General features: G+C 32.0%; 1 protein-coding gene across 1 annotated transcript; it reads left to right on the forward strand.

The window, feature by feature from the left end:
* Window positions 1-4,664: 4,664 nt before the first annotated feature.
* LOC129229778 (peptidylglycine alpha-hydroxylating monooxygenase-like) lies at window positions 4,665-19,214 on the forward strand. The gene is made up of 8 exons (XM_054864152.1): window positions 4,665-4,700; window positions 9,828-9,882; window positions 13,704-13,803; window positions 15,179-15,264; window positions 16,743-16,820; window positions 17,823-17,871; window positions 17,957-18,024; window positions 19,021-19,214. The coding sequence occupies exons 1-8, from the start codon at window positions 4,665-4,667 to the stop codon at window positions 19,212-19,214; spliced, it is 666 nt and encodes a 221-aa protein (XP_054720127.1).
* Window positions 19,215-19,550: the final 336 nt, after the last annotated feature.

Consider the following 19,550-nt stretch of genomic DNA (forward strand, 5'->3'; position numbering starts at 1 on the left):
AAAAAAAATAAAAAAAATAAAAAACACATGATGATTAAAAATATTAAACTTACCTAAAAAAGATTCTTGTCACCGTTGGATTTAAAACACATGCAATCCCATTGAGCAGTCAACACGGTGTATAACAAATGACTCGTTTTTTTCTTCGGAGACGAAATTGAGGAGATCTCAAAATTATCTAATTGGTTGAGAAAGTCATGGATCTATCTATTGCAAAGTGCTAGGAAACATAACAAAAAAACGAAGGATGAAAAGGGGGGAAAAAAACTTTTTAGCAGACGTTTTGCTCCTATACATTCTATTCTTAGAATGGCGCCTTTCTCGTATTACATTAGAAAAAGGTTCAATGTAATCTTTTCCCAGACAGTCTCAGGTCGTCTCAGATGGCTGCAAAAAAAAAAAGATCCCCACCCCCAATAAAACTCCTTACCAGAATTCCAGGAAACATCAATCCCGAACAGATACGAGAGATACCCATGGACCCTGAAGGCTTCGTTCGGACGAAGACCACCCAACAAAGACATTGTTTCGTTTTCCCTACCTAACAAGATACGGTAATAGTTAAGCAAGAACAGAGTATGTAACGTCCTGAGAGTGACCTGGAGTGATCTTTGGAAAAGGAGCGGCCGTCCCCTCCTCTCCCCCCCCCACCCAAAAAAGAGCAGTTCTGGTTGCAGCCCTCGACATAAGAACGGCCGGCCTAGCTAAGAACTTTTTTTAAAAAAATATATTGAGGAAAACGGTACGTACACATTGCATGCACAGAAAACGGCCCGAGTTAAGGACGGCCCATGTGGAATTTTCCAAATCTCACACGCGGCCAGTCCGCCCCTGGTGTGGGGCATTAACATGCTCCAGGTGGAAACCATCCCAAAAATGCACATTAAAAAGCGTTTTTTTTTTTTTTTTTTTTGCAATAAAGCTTTATTTTTAAAAATATATGCATAAACCTTTTTTGTTTTTTAAAAACTGTGTGCGTCCTTTGGATACTTGTCCATCGCTTTTAGGAGTCCCAGTTCGTCCCTGGAGATAAGTTTTATAAAGTTATCAAGTGTTTTGAATTTGTTGTTCACACAGGTTGGTATGACTTTCTGAAGTTAGTCTCCATCCCCAGTTGATTGGCGAAGGTATTTTCAGGGGCGTACACAGAAGGGGGGGGGGGGGAGAAGGTACACTCCTGTTGACCCGGGCCCGAGCCTGAAGGAGGCCCAATATTTTTAAAACTAGGGGGCGGGTTAAACAATATAGAGGGGGGGGGGGAGCAGAAAAGTCATTTGTGACGGGCACCAAAATTTCTGTGCACGCCTCTGGGTATTGTTTAGTGAGAATCGAGACCGTTGTTTCAAATTATTGCTTGGAAGACAGCTCGTTTGATACGTTGTATCAAAGCATCTGCAGTGGAAGGAACATACCGTTCGAAAGCACGTTTTCTCCTGATTAAGAATCACTAATAAAAAAGCTAATATCAAGATACAAATCCGACATGCCATTCTAAGCTGCATTCGGAAACAGGCACCGGCCGGCGTTGGCACCGGCGTGACCGGTGCCTGTTTCCGAATGTAGCCCTAATGATTGATAAAGTTTGACACAGTTAGCGTTCTTAACTTTGACCGGTAAAGTAGTAAACATCTGTTCAGTTTTGCTGTTGATGTCACAAAAATTCGGCGTTGTGTACTCTTTTCACGCTTGGTGTAATAATTTCAGCATAAGATTGACATTTGTTCACACAAAATTTAGATGAGATCTTTATTTACCGTCTAATTATGTCTCGTTTAAATTATCGTTGTGTGGATTATTTATGTTCATTTTGATAAGTTTTCTCTGTGACACTGCTTTTAAAAATTTTTATTAGGTTCATAACCTTTCAAAGTTAGGTATGGTACAGATTTCAGCGAATAAATAAGTGCTTTTGGGAAAGTTTTTGGAAAAACCCTCTATTTCAAGAAGTTTTCATCGAGTAAGTATCACATATGGTATGTAAAATATGTACAAAAATTGAAACTAGGTTTCGGTTTAATGTGTACTTTCTTAGAGAATACGTTTCATATCATTTTGCTTCTTCCATCTTTGGTTTCTTTTTCTTTTTTTTCTTCTCACAGGAAAAGTATCTTTTTGAATCTTAATAAAATCGTGAATAACGTTGACCTTTATAAAGCGAACAAATGACATAAACTTGCAACGAAAAAAGTAAATTTTCGAAGCATCCAAGCTCAAGAAATATGGGCATTGTTTAATTTCTTTCTCTGGAAAATATTGTTCCTTTTCTGTTTTCGATATTAATAATAATACCATTGATACAGTTGTCATGTATTCTCCTTTTTGTGTAGGTAAAAAATTTTCTTTTTATTGTATTTTTTTTCCTTATTGCTACTTTGCATCTTTTTTTTTTTTGAATGATGAAGACAAAGAAATACTTGCTTTTCTTTCATTTGTTTTTATATTTTCTTTTAAAGAAAAAAATGCAACATTAAGTAAAACTAATTTGCAGGGAACTGTATACAGGTTTTTAGGGGCTATAAGGTACCTTTTTTTTTAATGCAAAAAAGGTGAGCTTACAGTTGAAAAAATAGCTAATGTTTACCTAGTTTTTGTTAGATGGCTTTTCTTCCATAAGCTCATCGCTTCTTTTGATTTAAAAGAGTTATTTTTGTAACTCCAATATGCAAATTTGTTTAATTTAAGGTTGCAATAGTTTGTTCTACTTTCTTGCTGAAAGTTATTTCTTTATTTTTTATGCTAATAGTAAGTAGGTTAATGCTTTGGAATAAGAAGCAATTCCAAGGGTAGAGTCTGGAGATATATCCCCCCGGAACTGAGAAAATTTTTTTCTTGACCATAGAAAAGAATTTAAATTACAATATCGCTCTCCCAAAAACTATTTCCGCAACCCCAAGAGTTAAAAAAGTATAGTTCGCCGCTTATAAACTGCTGATGTTGTAGGAATTACATTATTTAAAGAGACCGGAAACATCTATTCACATAGGGTTACCAAAATAAACTTATTTACGCCAAAAATAAGACGACGGCACCAAATTTCTAATTATCGAAATATCCCCATTATATGTAAGGCTGGATACTCGAGGTACTGTAAAAGATATTACCTACAAAATTTTTTTTAAACCATAAAAAAGGATTAAAGTTAAAACATCCTTCCCTCTCCCAAGTTTAACCATGTATCTCTCTGTAAAAATTTTTTCTGGTGACACCATTGGGGAAAGGCAAAAATGAATTTAAATGCAATACTTGTTATTAACAGAGAATCGGAACTGAGGAACATCTTTGCAAAACAGGATGCAGCATTCATCTGTTTTGCATCATGTATGGTATTCATTGTTGATACTTATGAATCTTTAAGTCTTCAACGTAACTCCATAACAAACATTGAACCATAACTAACATAATATTAAATATAAAGACCATGAGGGGGGGGGGGTACATCCACTTCCGGACAACTCTGTATAATGTCACTATATGCAAGGACTTTTTCATACATCTTTCTCTTTCTTATATTAGGGAAGATGGAAAATTTGTATAAAAACTAAAATTCAAAAAAAAAAAAAAACAACCTGCCAGGTTTTTTTTTTTTTTTTCCAAACTGGTCCCCAATCTTGTCTAGTGCAAACACAAACTGAAATTTTGAGCTAAATCCAACTGGTAGTTTCTGAGTCAGTTAAGGGCATTCCTTTTATCATAATTGGAGCAGTTTTGCAACTTTGCTTGTTTATTATCAATCAGCTGCATTCCCTGGCTTTGCACGATCTACCTCGAAAATAAAAGTTATGTCAAGTGATGCAGGTACAGCAATCAGACTTAAACTAGAGAAAAAATATATTGTGAAATTTCCCGTCAAAATAATCATTCTTAAAGAAAGAAAACGGCTAATCAAAAGTTCCCAAAAATAAAAATGGCGATCGCCCCTCTTTTGTTTCCGTCATTGGGGAGGGGAAGGGGAAAACTTTTTTGAACAATACTGGTCCGGTCACTCGATTGCAGGTATAAGTAGTGTAGAATTCAGAAAGTGGGATAGATTTAAAACAGTAAGTAATGTAGGTTTAATAATTGGGTTTTGACTAGTCAGGTTTAAATAACCGTGGAAGATTTGATATCAGCAGAAAGAAGAGGTAGAAAAGTAATATGAATGTCTAGGAATGGATATGTTGCACCTGTTAAGTTAAAATGCGTGCCTTTATCAACATTCAGTTAATCTGCCAAAAAAAGAAATTTTTTTTGAATATGTGAAAGACCGCGGATTATCCGCCCCGCAGATCTCTTGCAAACAATCCGAAATTTACTGTAACTGCAAAAATAGAAACTAGCAAAAATCATTTGATAAATGAAGTAGATTTGACCAACAAAAAAATTTCTTTGGCAGCTTAAAATAATAATTCTAAAATAAATGCAGATACTCACAGACTTCTTGAGTTTGATCTCCAACACGGAGAAGGATTTTAAAATCTTCTTTCACAAAAATATTCTTCAACGCTTGTGCAAATGGCAAACTTATTTATTTCACTTAAACTTTATCTAAAAAAATATTTTCTTATTATCTTTAGCTTTCTGCAGCAATGAATTTTGCAACATTTTTCTTCTTGCCTCTCTTCATACAAAGTGTTTCTTTGCAAAGAATGGATTCATCACCTTTTCCAGATGACAGCCATTATAGCATGAATATTAATATGCCCGACATCAGCCCCAAGACTGTAAGTATTTCAATCTTTTTTTATTATGTAGTTTTCTGCGCAGTTAAATATTTCTTATAATTATTTTTTTTGGCATGTTTTTATCTTTTATTTGCATATTTGTTTCTTTACTAGAACACCATTGCAAAACATTGATAAAAATGACATTACTCATAAGGCACTTAATTTAAATATTTTTGTATTAGTAAAAAAGTTTATTTATTTTCGTGTTAAACTTATGGTGCTCATTAATTTTCTAAAACGTAGTTCTCTTGTAACACAAAAAATATGTCAATTGAGTTTCATCTGAAATCTAAAATAATTCTACAAATTATTAAACTTATGTTAAAAGAATTTAAAGTCTGAAAATCTTATCCAAAACTCAAACATCATACAATATGTAAAAATGAATCTGTAACAGGGTTTGTGATTTTTTAAAAAAAAAATCAAAAAAGTTGGATCTTTTGAATTTAAATCAGATTTTTTTAATTTAAATCTGTAATCCAAAAACAGGGTTCGTACTTCCTTAAAAAACCCTTAAGAAACCCTTAATTTCATCAAGCAAAATTAAGGTCCCTAAAAAACCCTTAAAAAGTCCTTAATTTTCTGAAAATTTCCTTAATATTTTAACCACTGTATCAAGTTTGGTCCCCTTTTTCTTATTTTTTTCGTTTTTACCCCTTCAAATCTTTATAATCCGCGATATGTGCCGAAAACGTATGTTTTGGAGACATGCCGACCACATTAAACACGTGCTTCGCCGAAAATTGCTTGCCTTGTTTGAGATTGCAATCTTTTTGCATCCTGCAAATATTTCAATCTTTTTAAATGTTGGAAGGTTTTTTTACAATATGCTACTTTATATCTGTTTATTTTTTTCATTATTTCAATAATATTTTTATTTCTTAAATTTATTTTAGAAAAAATGCAAAAGACTATCGAAAAAAATATGGTCCAACTCCCAGTCTCTGATTGTATTTAAACTTGTCATGGTTACTATTTTTATGTATTTGAAAAAGCTTTCAATATATTTATGGTGAATCTCTAAAGGTTTTGGTTAGGCTTTACAGCCTGTAAAATTTTTTGGAATTTAAAGATTAAATAAAGCAACTTCAGTTTTTTTTTTTTTAATCGTGAAATAATATGAAGTTTTTTAAACCAAACTATGAGTTCCATTGCAAGGAAAAAGGATAATCAATTATATATATATATATATATATATATATATATATATATATATATATATATATATATATATATATATATATATATATATATATATATATATATATATTTATTTATTTATTTTCAAATGTTTTTTTGTAAAAGAAATGTTAAACCCCCTCTCCCAATATATATATATATATATAAAAAATATTTATATTATTGAGTGATACAGCCAAGATTGAACTCTGGCTCCATCAACCGCTTTATTCAAGGACTCAGGAGTTAGAAATTGCTTTCTCTCTTTCAAAATTTAAATTTATATAGAAATAAACAAACTTGCGAGAAATAGTATGATATAGCAAATTTGTTCGAAATAGGATTTTAGTAACAATAACAGATCAAAAGCAATAATAACAAAACACTAGTTTAAATATCTTGAAGAAAAAAGATTTTAGTTATTTTCCTTCAATTTGCCTCTCATTCTAATCATGTATGCTAAATGATAATGCTTTAATATGCAACTAATTTTCTACAGCTATCCCCATTTTCCTAATCTTTTTTTATGACTGAAATTTGAGAATTAAATGTTATTTTTTAAGAACAATATGTGCTATCTATTATATTAATTACTACCCAATCATTTCAAGCCTAATTAATAAGGAAAAACTTTCGTATTATGTTTGAAACTGGTTAATTCGCCATTTTTTGTTGAATTTTGGAATGTCATGGACTCAAAGGGCACTCATGATCTCATCTCATTTCTGCTTGATTTTAAGAACTCTTTTTTTCTTGGGGGGGGGGGGTTCTCCATTTTCCTCTTGGATCACTATGATGTGAAATTTTAAAATTTTATTCACTGATAATGGGACATCCCAGTTGATTGGGCCTCTCCCTGCTTTTTGGAAACTGATGCACTTGTGCATGTGTATATATATAATATGTGTATCATATACTTTGCCCCCCCCCCCCCCGGAAAACTTTAAAATGGTATACGCAAAGCTATCTAGTTATTTTCCCGATAAGTCCTTTTTTTTGAGAGAGAGTCCTTAAAAAGTCCTTAATTTTTACTTTTAAAAATGAGTATGAACCCTGAAAAACATTGATACATAAATAATTTTTTACTAAATTTGAATCATAGTTCAAGACTTCAGAATACTCTTCAGGACTAAAGTCTCCATTGAAATTTCTCAGATCCCTTCCTTGAAAATTGTGGTGGACGATACATCACCTTCGGCTGAAGGATCGAAGGAAGTGACGTAACGTGCTTTCCACCAGAGAAGTATCCCTACGCGAGCGGGAAATAGGGCTGTCACAATGAATGTGTCAAAAATGGACGATAATGTTCAATGTTGGGAGAAATTGTTTCTCAAATGCGAATCTCCTTATTTTGGATATGTTTCATCTTATGAACAACTAAATGGGGAGCGGGGCACGAAATGAGGGGGCGACGCGACGTAAGGCGTAGAACCTTTGTGTCTTTTGAAGTACTCGTAGATAAAAATTCTGAGAACATATACCTGTTTAGAATCTAACAAAAGTCACTTCTCCTTTGTTTAGTTCCTCTAAATTTCTTGGAATATAGCCCCTGCGTGGGCTTCCTGGGGAAGTGGGGAATCTAGCATTAAATTTAAATTCAAATGCATTCAAAATTATTACTTGACACTAATTACAATTAAATAAATTTTTCATCTCTAAATTCTATTTTTTAGAAGATCTGCATATTAATTTGTCAAATTTCCTTTGACCCCCCCCCCCCCCCCCGAAATGAAAATCTCGCTACGCCATTGATTGGACCCCCTCCGAAATAAAATCCTGGCTACGCCACTGCATACAATTCTTTACTGCTGCTTGACTCATAAAATATGACACTATGAAATACAAAGGGTAAGAAAGCTCCATATGTAAAGAGAGTGCAGGGCGAAATGTATTACTATGCACTTATTTCTGAATACTTAGTTGCGAGTTTTAAAGATAGTAAAATGTAACATCTATTTTTATGCTGTACACATTGAGGGGAGGGAGTCTTGACAAGCCTATGCTTTACACATTTTTTAAAAAACAATAGTTGAACTCTTTAATTGCAAGTTGATTTTTTTTTTTTACATTATGCAATGAATTTTTGAAATAAACAAAAATCATTTTTCTGCTATGAATGGGCAAACCTAACCTGGTTAGTTTTTAATGGTGTGATCTGCTTGATAGCTCTGCAATGCCAATCTCTTCTTCAGAACGTAGGAAAATGTAAATTTACCTTGTCACCTTGTCTAATAATCGCATAAATTCTGAATTTGAAGTAAAGCACAGTGTTTTACTGTTTAGACACAAACTTGCTATGAAAATATAGTAGGCATGTGTTGAAATTTTCGGAACACCCTTGCCAATCAATGCCAGGAAATAAAAACTACCCGAAAATAAAATATTTTGGAATTAAATGCAATGCCTTCAGTGCAAAGAAATTAAGTTACTCGCCAGAAATGGCTATTTTGTCCGATTAAATGAAACTAATTAAATGATCCCATAAAAAAATAAAAAAAAAGAAGTGATAAGTTTCCACTTTTTTATGGAGATACACAAATTTACTATCAAAAATAAATGTTTCAATGCAAGTCATATATTATTCTTTCTTTATGAACCACAATTTTCAGAACAAATTTTACACTTGTTCATTTTTTAAAAAGTATAAGTTATGTTAACTATTTTACTTTGCCTCACATTCCCCCATAGAGCGAAACAACACTTCCTCATTCTTCAGGAGTTAATACTTAAAAAAATTAAATATTGGTTCTTTAAAAATTCCAAATAAAAAACTAATGAAAACACATTTAAAAATTAAGAACGGTAATTTTTATTATTGTTAATTTATTTATTTATATTTTGTACATTATACAAATAAAAATTAAGATATTACTTTATATCATTAAAAATAAAGTATGTTCTTTTATCCCAATCAAAAAAAGACTGAAAATACTTTTGGAAAATATAGAACAGAAACTATATTTTTTACACTTGTATGTTACTCACGCCCGTCATTTCTAATGCTCCCATAAATTTTCTCGGATCCGGCTGGGGGGGGGGGGGATAATAAAATAGTTCAATAATCATGCCCTTTTCCGTTTGTTATACCAATTCCTGTTGTTAAGACAGCGAAATACGGATAACAACTTCTGCCGCAAACATGGGAGGAAAAAAAGGCGGAGCGAAAATGACGTCACTTCCTTGGATCCTTCAGCCGAGGGAGACGTACCGTCCACCGAAAATTGTCAGGGCAGGAATAAAGCTGAATATTCCTCAACTTGTAACGCTATAAGACATTTAACAGCATTTAATACACTGAGAAAAATACATCATTTGAAATAAATTTTTGCTTTTATGCAGAAATATAATATACATCAGTGGTTCCCAACCATTTCTTACCTGTAGGCCGCATGTCATCCTCATATAAATAATAGCCGATGATCGAGTAACCCACGTGTTTTAACAATGAAACTTGCACCACAGCATGATAATTTGATAATATCTTCTGGTAATGTTTAACATGCAGGGAAAGGCTTTATCGTGACAAGGCTGAACTCGATCCGGTAACTTAACAGTTTTACTGGTAAGAGTGTCATTTCAGGGGAATGAAGAAACAAAAAATTGTTAACAATGAACGCTACCTACTGGAGTTAGGGTTAATCCACTGGAGGTAGGGTTACAATTTCAACTATCTAAATATCACCAAACAGGCAATGGCTTCGTTCAAATGTAGAAGCAATTTTCACCCTCCGTACCTTGAGTGGCGACTTTCTAGTATTAAAATGATTTTCATGGGCGCGAAAATATATAAAATTTCAAAATGTATCAATTTTCTAAATTACATGGAAGAAGAAAGAAAAATAAGCTATCATTGCTGTTATCATTACTTTGATGCTTCTTTTATTAAATATTTTTTAATGTTAAGGATTAAACTATTAGTTTTCTGATGTAAAAATTTCTTTTTAGCCTGATGCTTACATGTGCACTGCTAAGAAGCTAGATCCTCATGAAGCCTACATTGGTAAGTATAGTGTATACATACATTTCATGTATGTTTAGTGATGTAAAATACCTGGGTATTTATTTTTAGGGGTAAACACCCAGGGTATATACCCGGGTAAATACCCAAAATGGGTATTTCCCCGGGTATTTATTTAAAAAATTTATATTCAACTAAAATACTTTTCTGTCTGTATTCCACTATGTATATATATAACCAACCATATACAAAACAATAAATTTTTGCCCAAAAATAGTATTTTGATCACATATTTTAAGAATTATTGTGTGAAACAACTTAGCAATCTAATATGATATTCACATTAAATGCGTTGAATATGCCTACTCAATGTCCCCATCTTTCTTTTTTGTTTTTCACTTTTCAAAGCAAAATTTAAAGTTTTACCAGTACAAATACAAAGTGAGTGACAAAGTAACGTCTCCTAAATACTAAATGCCTATCACATTCTCCCTTTTAACATAGAGCAAAATGATCCCAGAAAGCATAATTTCGGTCTTCTGGCTACTGCCAACTATCGAGGGTCGAATGCATTAGAAATTAAAGGCGGAGAAAACAATTAGTTAACTTCTGAATTTAAATTTTAAAATTAACCAATTAACAATTTGATTTGAATTGTTTGGATCATCGTCATACCAACACCATTAATGTATTGCCATCATGTAGCGTTGTTTGTGTACCGGCTTAGGATCACTTTTAAAGCAAATGTGATAGGCATTTAGTGTTTAGGAGGCTTTGAACAAACTGATCACAAATCAAAGCCAAAACTAACTAGTAGCATGATATTATGAAAAATCAAAGATGATAAGTTGTGCTAGCGCCACCTATGTGACAAAATTAAACTTAAATCCCTTTGCTTTACCCCTTACAAAAATAAATTATCCTGCCATCCTATTTAAGTTTTAGAATAGTTCATTCTAAATTCCGACAGTTTTTTTTAATAAGATTTCATTACGCCTCTAATTAAAAAAAAATATAATATATGAATTTTTATATTTTTAATCTTTCATTTTACAGTTTATGTTTAAAAAAAAAAATCATCACCTTTTGATACCACCTAATTTTTTTTTTTTTTTTGGCAAAATGTGCAATTACTAGGGGATTTACCTTGAGGGGAAACACCCAAAAAAATATTTACCTTCCCACCCTACATCACTAATTGCGTGTATTAAAAATAGTTCAAATAAATTTTCATCATGAAGTATCGGGGAGCAAATGCAAATGAGCAAGTCAACAGAAAACAATATTTTGATTTTTATTTTTGCTTATTAATGCGAAAACTGTTTCGATATTTGCCACATTATCACTTAAACAGCAATAATATAAATAAATAAATAACATCATAGTCTTAATAACTTCTCAGTAAATTCTTCCAAGCATCCCTCATGCTTCCTTTTTTTTTTCATTTTGGATATGACTAACCTAGATTGTGATTTTGAAATCCTGAAGTTCATCATTGAATTGCTCCAATTATGACATTGAAAAGAAAGATTCTTTTTTGGTTCACGATATATTTCTTTCATAATTTCATCAAGTCTTCCAATAAAAAATATTATAAACTGTGTAATACATAATGTATGTATCAGTTTTACCAATAAATTCATATTTAGATTTAAAAAAAAATTTCAGACTCACTTTTTGCATTTTTTTGTAAAATACCCAGTTTTTGGGTATTTACCTAGGCCTTTGGTAAACAAACGGGTAAATACCCAAAAAATATTTACCTACCCACTGGGTATTTACCCGATCCACATCACTATCTATGTTTAAAATCATTTACTCCAAAAATGAACCCCCCCCCCCCCCCAAATGAATTTCTTGGTTTTTCACTGACAAAGAAAATTTTGCTTTTTATGGAATGATTTTATCTTAGTAATTATATCCAGTACCCTGTAACCGGGCAATGCAGCTAGTCTTAAATAAAATGAACTCCCATTGTTTACCAAACCTTAAAGAAAATTGAATAATACTTACAACACTATATATACTTCGTGAGCAAGTTATACAACAACTAACTGCATTGACCGGCTTTGCCCGGTCTACCTTGAAAATGAAAATTGTGTCAAGCTACGTATAATTAACAATCTGGCTTAAATTAAAGAAAAAAATATCATGCAAAATTTCCGCTCCAAACAATGACGACAAATATTAAAACACTTTTAAGGAATTAAAAGCGGAAAAAGATGGATTCACACACAAAAACGTAACCATGGAAGCACAAAATAAAATAAGTTTAGGAAATTAAAATGAGAAAGAGAGGAAGAAACAATGGATTCAAAAAGCGTATCCATGGATGCAAAAGTAAAATGGTTAACTTGAATGGAAATGAGATTTTTTGAACTTGATTTAAAAATTCTTGCAACTTTTTTTCCTTTGGAGATAGAAGCTTAGGTTTTCGACCACAGGTCAAGATAGATCGGGAGTAAAAAATGTCACTTTTCCTAATGGTATCAAAAAGAAAACTGTGGGACAATTCCTTCCATTTTTATTGATAGATTTAATGAAGAAAGAAGTGCCTAAATTTCAGCTAAGTCTAAAAAAATTCGAGCTAAACACACAAATAACTCCTGTCTTAATTAAGCATTGAAACAATTTGTGCAGAACGCGAAAAATTCTACTCTTTCGAACGGAATATAATATTAATATGTGCAGGGAATTTTTAACCTCCATATTTGAGAATTTATTGAAAATTGGGCCTAAATTGGAATAAAAATTGGTTGACCTGTCAATTAAACTCCTTCCTTCAATGACCTTAACCTCTTAAGAAGCAAACAGTAAAAATGGCAGCAGGAATTCCCTCCTACATTTAAAGGTCAAAAGATTGGTTTTGCTTCTAAAAATGAAACAGGTGAAAATTATGACAGTAAATGTCAAAAGATGACTGCCTGAAACTTCAAGATTAGCGGGGTGAAGTTCGAGTTAAAGAAAAAAAACTTTTGCAAAAATTTGGGACCATATGAAAACTTTGTCAGATATGGAAAGTCAAGCGAAATGAATTTGAGATATTGAGAGATGGCTGTAATAACGGTTTACACACCGAACTATTGATGGAAAATCAAATTTGAGTAATTTTTTGAAATTATGTCTATGTATGACTAGTAAAGACAGACCTAGCATTAAACTTTCGGAGAAAAAAAAACTCTTACTGTGTTTTTTAGTGTGTTCCATTTTTGGAACATTGGCTCTTTGCATGAAGTTTTTTAAATAAATATTCGACATTTGGAAATGCGTGTCAGACAGTTTCAATATTTTCTGATTGAATTAATTTGTGAAAATTAGCTTCTTTCCGCCAACTGAAGTCAGTTTTCATTCTTTTTTTTTTTTTTTTGAGTTTCTTGACGATCCTTATTCTGTCTGATGAAGAGGAACTTCCCCACTTCTTTTCATTCACATTTTTCATAAATCAATTTTTGGAGAGAACTGAAGAGACCATGTTCACAACCACACAACTATTTTATTTTCTACACACTGAGACAGTTTGCATGATGGGCAGCCAATTTGTCCTTTTTCCCGAATAGCAGTCAAAAATTGTGCCATAAAATGCTATCCAGCTATTCAGTCAGGAGATTTTCCAGTCATGCCTTCACGACTGTCTAAAGCCATATAAACTTGGGCGCTCTCATGCATCTGCACAGTAGCCAAACGCGCAAAGCCTCATTATGCAATTATGGAGATCCCAGTTATTAATCTTGGGATCCCTGTCAAGCGTTACGCAATATAACTGCATGGAGCATATAATTTCTCACACTGTCTTCTATGTGTGAAAAATAGTATGTGTATGAAGTGTGTTTCAAATTCTAATCTTAGTTTTATTGTTCTTCCAGTGAAATATGAGCCTGACATCAGTGCCAAAACCGCACATCACATGCTTCTATTTGGTTGCAAGGATCTTTTAAACGAAGATCACCTATATCCTACTCATTGGTATGATACTATAAAAGTTGCTCCAGTAATGTTCATTTGTTCATGAAAAATGTTTCTTTCACTTCACTTTTGGTGAACTCCAGATTATCTGCAATTCAATAAACAGCCAGGAACATGTTTTTTTTTTTTGCAGAAAAGCAAATACTAATGGCTGTTTTTTTTTTTCAAAAATTATACTTTATTTATGTATTTGCTTATTTATTTATTTATTTATTCATTTCTTTTTTTTCTTTTTGTGTGTGTTTCCTTCATACACTTGCTTTTTACTGATGCTAATTTCTATTATGCAAGAATACAAACCATATCTTTGTATATTTTCACTGTTCGTAGAAAAAAAATATGCATTTATGCAGCCAAGTTTTTGAGAAAGAACAATTTTTTTCCTTATTAGTCTCTTATTTTATCCTTTTTTTCGATTTATCCGTGATTTTTTTAATTTGCAGTGCTTCTGCCACCCAATTCCATAGATGATTTGGAGTTTACTGTACTTTATAACAGGGCTGTGGAGTCGGAGTCGAAGAGTCGGAGTCGGACTGATTTTGGGGTAAAAGAGTCGGAGTCGGAGTCGTTATAAAACATGCCGACTCCGACTCCCGACTCCGGGCTTCTTTTTTTCTTTCATTTTCACTGACTCTCCTTGCATTTTTTAAAAACTGACTACCAATTGAAATGTTAGGCAATAAAATATGTATAAAAAGCTACTAATGAGAAAATAACTGCCATTATGGCTATCATCTAGCTTGAACTTTCTGTAGCCGTCCCTCAGTTTGCTTGCTTTAACTCTGAAATTAACTTTTGGTGTCACCTACCAGATGAGTATCACACGGACCAAACCACTCCCTCTCAAGAACTTGAACTTTGAAAAAAAGCTTTTTTTCTCTCAAGTTACAGCTTTCAAAAATTGAAAGCACAAGATTTGATCAATATATTTTTGTTTAACATTAAGGGGGGGGGGGGCAAATTATAGCTAATCCTTTTCAATTTTTTTAAAGGGATTTTTAAGTCATCTCACATTTAAACTCGTAACTATTGGAAAATTTGATTTTTGAATTGAATTTATAACGTTGTATGCGTCTTGGGTTTACAATAAAAAACAAAATGCGAAATTTTCTTAAAAAAGAAATGATATTTCAATCTCTGTTTAAAGGTTTTCCCCCTTCCCCTGAAGGGAGAGAGGGAAATGAAAAAATACAATTAAAAAAAATATTTTTTAATCTGGAGTCGGAGTCGGAGTTGGAGTCGGAGTCGAGCATTCCAAAAATCCAGGAGTCGGAGTCGGGGTCGGAGTCAGTCATTTTCCTTCCGACTCCGCAGCCCTGCTTTATAAATCTACATTAATCAGTTGTCTTGATCTTTTGCTGAATTTTTGCCTTAGGAATTGCGCCCAAGGAGATCTATGCAGTCGTATGAGCATAATGTATGGATGGGCTAAAAATGCACCTCCGATGGAGCTTCCCAAAGGTTAATCATTTCATTGATTAAAAACTTATTGATAAGAAATATATGAAAACATTTCAACTATGATGGTCTAAATCCAAGATTTAAACATATTGATATAAAATATATGAATACATTTCAACAACGATGGTACAAATCCAAGATTTATGAATTTCTAGCCACTCTCTCAAATCTGGCGACCTGAAATCCGCTGTTGTCCCATATCTGCTCAAGATTTAAGCTGTAGACAATGAAATTTATAATGTTTAGTAGAAGTCTAAGTAAACATTATGAATATCAAATTTTAAGAATACAGAATGGATTCTTTCAAATTTTTATTTTAAGGTTTAGTGTGCACAATTAAATTTTAATTAAGAGTTGTAACAGTATTTATTCTACAGCTGTAGCCATAGATTTCAAATATTTATATTCAGTAGATTTCAAATATTTATACTCCCTATTTTCTCGACTTTCTATTAATCTAACATTTTAAACATCTATTTGACCATTGTATAGTAATAGTGAGTTAGTAAAAAATAAAAGCATAAGTCTATGTACCATTAGTAAAAATTTCAAGCAAATTATTGCTGCCAAAAATTGTCATTGAAAATCAAAAGAGATGAACTAAAGAAGCAGTTGATGGAAAAACCGACATTTTGTCTTGCACATGAAAGCTCATACATTTCATTAAAAACGATAATAAAAGGGTAATGAAGAAAGGTTTTTAGCTCCAGAAATTATAAATGTGTGTGACATTTCTTAAGAGAGAGAGCAAAAAGTTTTGTTCATTACCTTTTCAAATAATTATGTTTAAATGAACTATATCAGCTATGACATGCAGGACCAGATGGCGGCTTTTTTGTGGAATGGCCTTAAGTAAGATCACTTTTTGTAATAGTTTTATTTGGTATTTTGTCATTTTCAAAAAAACATAAATAATTGTTTCTTTGAAACATATGCCAAAAATTGTGCAATTTGCATCAATGATACCATCCCATTTTAGGCATGTGTCTTTTCAAGTTGTTAAATTTAAATTGTTGTTGTTTTTAAGTTTAAATGTTGAATTGGAGTAAAATATCTTGCATGAGTTGCTATTAAAGATATGGGCTCTTTTGTCTGGAATAAGGTTTTTTTGTTTTTAAATGTTGGTGATGAAGGGTGAAAGTTAAAACTAATTTTCTGTTACTATATCAAAAGATACGTCTTTTCTACCCATAAGCTCACTTCCTTTGCATTGAAAGGGGTTTCTTGTTAGCTCAAAACACGTGTCTGTGTGCACATTGATGTTGTATTATTTTCTTTCTCTTTTACTCTTGCAAGTATAGTATGGCAGTAACTTCCATCAAAAATGTCAAAATATTTTCTTCATGCAGTAAAATACTTGAATATGTATTTCTAATCAAATTAAGTTCATTTAATTTTAAATTAACATTTTCCCCCCACTTTTTTGCCATTAATGTAATAATGTTAATGGGTGAAATTAATCATTGATGTTTTTTTAGATGTTGGATTTCTAATTGGTGGTAATAGTTCCATTAGATATCTTGTTCTGCAAATTCACTATGCAAGGCCATTGCCAGGTAATATTAGATTTATTTTACGTTAAATGAAGTGTTTTCTGCTCTTCTTTTCATAGAATTATTGGAGATATTTCTCTTTAAATTGAAATTGTTATTAGTCTATACATATATATGAAATATATGGAAATAGATAGAAAGTATGAAGGATAACTATACAGAACAAAAAGGAAAAAAAAACATAACATAAATGCCAGAGAAAACCCATACAAGCTGATGAAAATGTTTTACACATGAATTGCAAAAAGCCAAGACATGTTAAAGCATTGACAATCAATAAAATGGAAAGGATGAATGGCAACTGATCAAATTCCAACCAATCATATGTGTAATATACAAGTAAATAGACACACACACACACACATTAATTTTTTTTGCTTGCAGCTTACTAGATTTTACAATAAGTCTTTTTTCATTCTAGTTTGTATGATATTTCTTTCCATTTTTTTGCCTACTTTCCCAGTAAAAGTCAGAGAAAGAAGAAAAAAAGCGTGAAAGAAAGCTTAAGGTATCTTTAAAATATTGGGAAAAACAAAAAAATGTCAAATAAATTAAATAATTAATTAAATATTGAAAAATAAAAAATTGGAAAGTAGGGTATTGAGATGGGAAAAGATTTCTTTTTGTGTTAAATATGAACAGTTAACTTTAACTTACATTGAAAAACAAAACCATGTGCACAAAATTTACATAAGCAATAAAAAAAATGGCCATGGATTTTTTTTTTCTTCCCAGTACGGTTAAATCCGATAAATACGAGACTTTAAAAACCATGCCCTGAGTAGAAAGGATAACGTTCAAAAAAAAAAAAAAAAAAGGAGGCTGATTCACAACAGCATTTTATGTCCATTAAATTTTTTAAGTGATTTTTTTCTTATTTTCTCATAGTTCGTCATGAGACGGCTAAAATGTCTCTTTGTCACTATTTCACAAAAAGCTTATGTTTAATCTCTATTTGTACTGAAACATGATTGATAATGCAGAAAAACCTTTTCATTTATCTAGATGGAGTGACTGACAACAGTGGTTTAAAACTCCATTTGACAACTCAAAGGTTTGTCCTTTGTTGTTTTTGTGTTCTGTCACTTGAGTATTATCAATTTCAAAGTTTATTAATGTTTTTAATTGTATCATTTCAGGCAACGATATATAACTGGTATACGGTTACTTCTTGCCGACTCTGCAAGGATTCCTCCTCTCAATCCAAGTATGTATCCATAACTTAAAATTTTATTCTGATTACCTGTACTCAGTCAATCAGAGTCTGCAATAATTTTTAATCATGGCTTTGACTTTGCATTTTTACCAAACATTCAAGGTAGGCATGAGAATTGTCATTCTTTTTGGCAATTTGGTCAACACAAGATCGTTTTTACCCCTACCCTAAATTGTTTCATGTGCACTACTTCTTTCATTAAAAAAGTTATTTAAAATGCTTTTAAGTTCATTGAAAAATAATTAAATACAACACAATTGAAATATTCATATAATTAAAAAACCCAGACAGTAGGCTATAAAAATAAATGAATTCAATAACTTAATAGTGTAAACATGATGGCAATGAAAAGCTGAAGAGCAGTTATTTACATATTTATTTTAAAATGGAAAAGCGAAACAAAACCGTGTAATTACGTGTGTACTATAACATAAAGGCTAATAAAAGTAAAAATGAATAAACCAATAAACTGAAAACAAATACTTCTAGTGCAATGTTCTATACCTTTCACCAGAAAAAGGAACAGACAAGAAAAGTGTGGAGAGCGTACTTTTAGTGTATCAGTGCATCATTCCAACTTCCAAACTATTCACTGTTCACAAGAATTGCTATTAATTTATATCCTGTAGAAGAAAAAAACTGATGTACACATAACATTAAAGAATAATGTGTTAAACACAGATAGGGTGGACTTTTAGTTTTAAATTGTTTTATATTTTTAAACTAGATTTTTGACATTGACTGAAACATTAACGTGTCAGTATCAATAACCTAATTGTAAAGCAGCTGTGTTGCTCGACTGAGGTTACACTGGTCAACAAAGAAATAGCACTCCTATTGGGAAATATAATGATAAAGTCGTGGGCAGTAGAGTAATTAATTCTTTTTCGAAGAAAAGTTATTGAGATAGTAGATTTTGAACATTCCTTGATCAATACAATTTGTTACATTATGTACTTCCCATCTAAGATTCTTTATTATTTTCAGGATACCATGTGGATGTCAATTGCAAATTTGAAGAGAATTACGTTATTCACTTGTTTGCTTATCGGGTTCACACGCATAAACTTGGATCTGTTGTTTCTGGATATTCCTTCAACACTAATAACAACAGTTGGACATTTCTTGCCAAAGGAAATCCACAGTGGCCTCAAGTATGGTGGAAAAGTGTTTTGTTTTGAGAATGTGTTAGCTTTTAGAATACAGTTGGCTCTCTATTTAACGACTTTCAAGTGACCACGAAAAATCGTCCTTAAGTAGAATATGTCCTTAAATAGAATGCTTTTTAAACTACAGTGGAGCATCCTGGACCGTGAAAAGTAATCTTTAAGTCGTTAAACAGAGCATCGTTAAACAGAGAGCCAATTGTATTTTAATGATGTTTCATATGCAACTAATGGATCACAGTTAAAATATTTTCAACAGTATTGTTTTATTTTCTCTTTTTTTTCCACATATATGACTGTTCTCCAGCTTATGCCATATTAACGGTTAAAATTACGTACAAAAACTTAAAA

This window comes from Uloborus diversus, chromosome 9 (assembly GCF_026930045.1).
Source record: "Uloborus diversus isolate 005 chromosome 9, Udiv.v.3.1, whole genome shotgun sequence".
Taxonomy (NCBI): Eukaryota; Metazoa; Arthropoda; class Arachnida; order Araneae; family Uloboridae; genus Uloborus; species Uloborus diversus.

Coding starts and splice junctions, on each gene's coding strand:
- LOC129229778 (XM_054864152.1), top strand. CDS start 4,665: ATGAATATTAATATGCCCGACATCAGCCCCAAGACT. Junction 13,804..15,178: donor CACCTATATCCTACTCATTG/GTATGATACTAT, acceptor TTTTTGCCTTAG/GAATTGCGCCCAAGGAGATC. Junction 15,265..16,742: donor TCCGATGGAGCTTCCCAAAG/GTTAATCATTTC, acceptor ATGTTTTTTTAG/ATGTTGGATTTCTAATTGGT.